At 43.5% G+C, this 6000-nt stretch overlaps 1 protein-coding gene across 2 annotated transcripts in view; it reads left to right on the forward strand.

The window, feature by feature from the left end:
• The window catches only part of LOC136572921 (sodium/hydrogen exchanger 9B2-like), a 46261-nt gene extending 42432 nt beyond the window's left edge, over nucleotides 1–3829 (forward strand). For both annotated transcript variants that reach the window (XM_066573950.1, XM_066573951.1), the window contains one exon: nucleotides 3493–3829. In XM_066573950.1, coding sequence (XP_066430047.1) covers nucleotides 3493–3717 — 225 coding nt within the window. In that variant the 3' untranslated portion in view covers nucleotides 3718–3829. The remainder of the gene's footprint in view (nucleotides 1–3492) is intronic.
• The last annotated feature ends 2171 nt before the right edge of the window (nucleotides 3830–6000 follow it).

Here is a 6000-nt window from a genome sequence, read left to right on the forward strand (position 1 = left end):
AGACATTCTATATTTCTTATCTATTGAAGCTATTATATGCTATATTAAACGCTGAAGTGTTTTAGAATCTGTGGGTATTTTTCTGCCCCCCTTGTCTCTCTTTCTCTGTATTTGACCCTGAACAAAAAGTGAAGTCTGAAAGCCCCCACCTTTTCAAAACAAACTGTTATCTCTCTACGAATATGAAACACAGACTGAATTGTTTTAGCTTAAACTATTGCCTGCATTTTGAACTCATAATTAACACATATAATGGGACCTTGCAACATTCATTTTCAACCCCTGTATAAGTAAGAATATACCTTAGAAATTGCTAGATTATCCTGCCTACTAAGACAGTATAATTAATTAAATTCATTTCAATTCATTTTAAGCAAGCAGAGACATTCTCCAGGGTCAGCACTTCATTCTCTCTCACTGTTATCTTCCGACCTTGGAAAGCTTACACAGACTCGCAGCTACATGTCAACAAAACTCTTCTCCCCTAAAAGCAAGCTCAGTTAACTATTTGCACATACAGTATATACATATATACACACATATATCTATTATCTATCTTGTATTATACACATTTTCTTCTTTCTTTGCCAACAAATCACATGCATTGTAACTTTCTTCTCGACTTTGCCTGCTCCCCTTATTTCTCTCCCCTACCTAACTGCCAATATAACCTTCAATAGACACTCTCCTGACGCCCTCTTGATCACTTACTGTACTTTTCAACATTTCACTTACGGATACTTTCTTAAACAAATAATGTGTACATACCTAACTTTCTCTGACTGTCTCTCTCTGCTTCTAGCAAACCTTGGTCTTTCAAGGCGCCTCTGGGTCCTAAAGACCTCCCTCCCAGACACCATTTTTGTAATCTACCGTGCGGGTCGGTGTCACACATTTTCATAAGTTTTCTTACAGTTTACAAATTCATCCGCACGGCGGCAGCCCTTGAGGGGCTCTGTCTTCTTTAATAAGGTCTTACGCATATTAGAACATCAACAACAATAATAATAACACGCTCCATAGAATGCATCCCTCTTAATTTTCAAATTGTCAGCCCCTTATATACCGGCAAAACAACCGAGGGTCCCTTCTTCTTATGGAACCAGCCCCATAAAATGCATCTTTCTGAAATCAAATCGTTAGCCCCATATATAAGGCAAAACAACCGAGAGTCCCTTCTCTTATGAAGCCTGTCTCACAAAATGCATCCCTCTCTGCTAAACCATTAACAACTAACTAAACTAAACCGAGGGTCCCTTCTCTTGTGAGACTAAATGAAAAGAAAGAGAAAAAAAAAAACTTCTGCAGATACAACAATCTCCACTATTATTAAAACGTTAAAACTTCAAAGTACAAATAGACTACAGACTAGTTTCTGGGTGACCGATTGGTGCGCATATCACGGTCAGTGGTCCATGACGGCAAACCCGGAGCCCACACGAGTTACCGTGTAGAACTCTTAACCCAACTCGTCCGGTCACAAACCACAGATAGTCAGTCCTGCTGCAAGACTCGCAGTGTAAAACACAACATAAATATATGCTGGCCTTACCTGGAGTTCTGTGAGTTGATCAGGCTCGGTTTGCAGCAGGACGGCTTCCCCGTGGCGTGGATCCGGGTGGAATGCGTTGTAGGCTCTGGCTTTGTCGCCCCAGTTGGTTGCGCCATTTGTCAGGGAAATCTATATTCTAAGTACAGCACCAATCAGGCCCACCCCACTTGCCCCGTTGCCGGCGGTAAGAAGAGACACCACACACGGAGGTCTGGTATAATTCCTCACACGGGACATGGCTGCGCTTTGCCGTGCTTTATTACAGATTACATGAGATCTTATACCCTTTGTCCCATCACCAGCAAGGGGTGATGGGCTCATAACCATATATGGGAAGTCCGGATTTCCGGCCTGAGACAGTGAAAACAGTCGTTATCTTGCTACGGCGCCTCTGGCTTATGTACAGAAAATCACGTATTCAATTAACTCCAGTGCAAAGAATCACCCACTCAATTCTAAGAAAACGGCCAAGCATGCATTCTCCATATATGGGAAGTCCGGATTTCCGGCCTGAGACCGTGAAAGTTCAGAAAATCTTGATATGGGCTTCTGGGAAAACAGCCAAGTACATGTCCTTGTCCGATTCTTCTTGTGTTCAAGATTCATTTTGTCTTCGCCTGGCAAGGCCTATGGCATATCTGATGTAAGGCGACATATAAGTTTTTTTTTCATTTGGAATTGAATAGAACTTGCATATAGGTATAAAGCATAAAAAAACACATGGCAATATATATATATATCCTCACACTACAATCACCCTGGGGAAGCCATACATGGTCATACAGTGTGGTTGAGAGGTAACCTGGAGGTTATATACACAATCACCTTTAGTTTTTGGAAATAAGGCAATATTATTAATGCCTCGTTCGCATAATTGTGGTCTTAGCGCAGTATAGGCGCGTGTAAAGTTTGCGCCTATACTGCACCAAAAATAGCGTGAACGGACGATTTCCAGCTATTAAGCTTCATTTGCAGTGAAATTGCCCGTTTACCTGATCGGTAGCTGCATGTTATCCATCTCCCATGGGAATCTATGGAAACTCCCACGTATCACACACTAAAGATAGATCAGGTCCCATCTTTTCACGCACCACTGACCTTCCATTCGTGCATTGCAGTCGCATGTCCTATCTTTAATAGGTGAAAATTTTTTGCATGTCTAAAATTCCTTCTGAACGTTTCTATAGGAAACCATTGGTTCTATTAGACGCGATCTTTTCACGCATCTATACTGCGCTAAAACCACGCTTGTGTGAACAAGGCCTAAGGGTCTGCAGAACACCTGCTGCGCCAGTAACTTGTGGATTAATTAAGGCTATTTTACACAGAACGATTATTGTTCAGATGATTGAAAATCACTTCTCGTTCATTTTAGGCCCCCTGCGGACGGGCGGAAATTCCGCCCCTGCCCGACTGCATAGGATTGCACTACATAACGCAATCCTAGGCATATGGCCATGATTTGCCTGTGTGAAAATACACGTGGAAAACAAATCGTGGCATGTTCTATTTCTGTCAGGGTTGACGTGCCGGCTCCTCTCTGCGCATGCGCCAGCAAACACTGTGCAGAGAGGAGATGCCGGGAGAGGGTAAGCCGCAGGCCTCTGCAGGAGCACAGGTCCGCATCCCGCTGCGAGAATCCTCGCAGTGGGATCCGACTCGGCTGTCTGCAGGCGGCCTTAGGCCGGAACAAAAAGCATCACTGGCTTGTTCACTAATTATTCGGTATAAATAGCAACCTTTCAGTTGTTCAGAGAACGACTGAAGGACTTCTCGTTTCATGGATCTACCTGTATAAACAAGTTGCCCCGTGACCTCTGACATCGTTGGCTCGTTCAAATGATAAATCTGTGTAAATGGACCCTTTGCAAATGACTAAATATTGTTAATTTATGGTTTAATGCAATTTTAAAAGACCTTCTAATATTGGTTTTCTTCAGGCTGCCATTGGCTCAGTAGCCCTGGATATGGCACGACACACTGGAAACACACAGTTTGAAGATTACGGCATGGATGTGCTTACCATAGCTTTCCTAGCTATTTTACTCACCGCACCAATAGGAGCCTTGATTATTGGCATGTTAGGACCAAAAATGCTCCAGAAATCAAACCTATGTTTGGATCCAGAAGAGTCAGAGTTGACAGAGAACAGGACAGAAGTCTAACATACTATACACGTCTCCATGCTGGTTAATGGCATTCTTTTAATACTTTTTAAAATATTTTTTCTATGATTCTATGTAATGTATTTAATGAACACAATCAAGAGAAAAATAAACCAGGTTCATAAGTATTTATAGTTTTGAGCTGTTGAATACACATATGTACATAGTTTAGGCCGCCTGCACACGAACGGGTCGGATTCCACATGCGAGAGCCCGCAACTAAATCTGACCCTGTGCCTGGCTGGCATCCGTGCGTACCTGTATTTTGTCTTCATTATCCGTACTACAGCTGGGCCACACGGCTCGCCGTCAGGCATGTGCAGTACAGATTTTTTTTTAAACTTCTGCTTTTCATGGGTCATCGCTAGGCGATAACATGGAATCGGTGAGCTTCCTGCAATGTCCATTGCGGATGGGCCGCGAGTCAGACAGCTTCCATTGACTTCAATGGAAGCAGTTTGTGCAACAAAAAAAAATATAGAGCATGCTGCATTTCTGTTGCGCATTCCACAATTCAAACTCATTCATGTGCAGATGGCCTTAGTAGGTCTATATAGACCACAGTGCCAAACAAAAGCAGATTGTACATTTAGGGCACAGGCAGATGAGCGTGGTTTACACGCTGCTAAGAAACGTGTAAACCACGCTGCTGTCATCCTGAAAAATCACGTGACCAAGCCGCTCGGTCACACATCCGTGGTGCAGGCTGTGTGCTTCCACGGCTCCCATAGGAGCCTATGGAAAGCACCCTGCACCATGGAGCTGACAGGTGAGTCAGCACTTTTTTTTTGTTTGTTTGTTTTTTTAAGTGCAGATTCTGCGCTTCCATAGGAACCTATTAGTTCCTATAGCAGCGTGTAAACCACGCGTGTCTGACAGAGCCCTTATGGGGTAAATTATTTAGACATTTGCACCAGAATTCAGATGGTGAAAAATGTTGCACATCTTGGTGCATGCCAGTAATGCAAAGATATTTCTGACTTCCTTTCCAATCCCCAATTTTGTAAAACAGGAGTCGTATTTTCTGTAGTAAATATGGCTCATTGTTACTTGAAATCAATCAGCAGATGGAAGTCTGTTGGCATCAGGCAGGGGGTTGAACCACCTGAAACGCTCAGTTGGCACAAAGTTCAATCCTCTGGCTAGGATATCTATTTCATCTGCAGACAAAGCAGCAGAAGAGAGATTCAACACTATGCTTGATACTGTACTTGTTTCCCATGCCATCACATAAGGCCTGCTTGCAGGTAGGACTGTATAGCTCCACGTTTTAATGCTTCCTTTCTGCCCTATGTCTCCATTTTCTCATTGATTACTTTCACATGTATTGGTCACTATTGGTTTGTGGCACTTGTGTAGTTACAGCTCACCAGTCTAGTCCCACCCTCATAATCTGGTATTTCTGAAAGTCATTGCCATGACATACAACACAAAGAACCTTATTAATGTCATTAGTGACCTAACATGCATTATCATGAGTATTAGATCAGCCTACTAAATGGAAACCTTCATTATGGGCATGTAAATCTTATTATAAGACATGGCTCTGCATAAAGCAGATGTGGTTAATCTTTGAAAATAGTGTTTAAAGATACTGAGTGCATCACAAGGGTTATAAAATAATCGCTACAAAACGCATGTATGTGAAGCTCATGGTTTCCAATGGGTTCTTTCACATGAGATGTTTTGTAGCCTGAAACAACCCATTGGAAACCCTGGGCTTCACATACATGCATTTTGAAGAGACATTGTGTAGCCCGTGTGAAATAGGCCTAACCTATAGAGACTATCAGGATTTACATAAAAGGGATAACACCTCTGCTGGCCATATACTTTAGATCAGGGGTCCTCAACCACTGGTCCCCGGACCAGGATGTTGGTGTTTTTTTGTCGGTCCGCAATGCTGGTTGCTCACCACCTTAGTTGGGAATACTGGCAGGGGCCACGGCTCCCCTGATGATAGTCACTAAGCAGCGCTGATCCCAGCACACACTGACGTCCAGTGTGCAGCCGGGATCCTCCTCTCCCCTCCCCTGATGTCTCCCACTTAGTTCCACGAGAGCAGGGGGAGGCTACATCCAGCAGCACACTGACGTCAGTGTGCACTGGGATCAGCAACGCTAGCACTGCCGAGCAAAGTAGCAGCAGCACTTGTACTAATAGTATCTCCTATATCAGCCCCAGTAGTAATAGCATTACTACTGAAGCCACTGAAACCCTGCCCCCATATGACCAAAGCCCTGCGCACCTGCCCCACAGGCTATGGAAAAGAGTGATTATACC

The sequence above is a fragment of the Eleutherodactylus coqui genome, chromosome 7 (genome assembly GCF_035609145.1).
Source record: "Eleutherodactylus coqui strain aEleCoq1 chromosome 7, aEleCoq1.hap1, whole genome shotgun sequence".
Classification (NCBI taxonomy): Eukaryota; Metazoa; Chordata; class Amphibia; order Anura; family Eleutherodactylidae; genus Eleutherodactylus; species Eleutherodactylus coqui.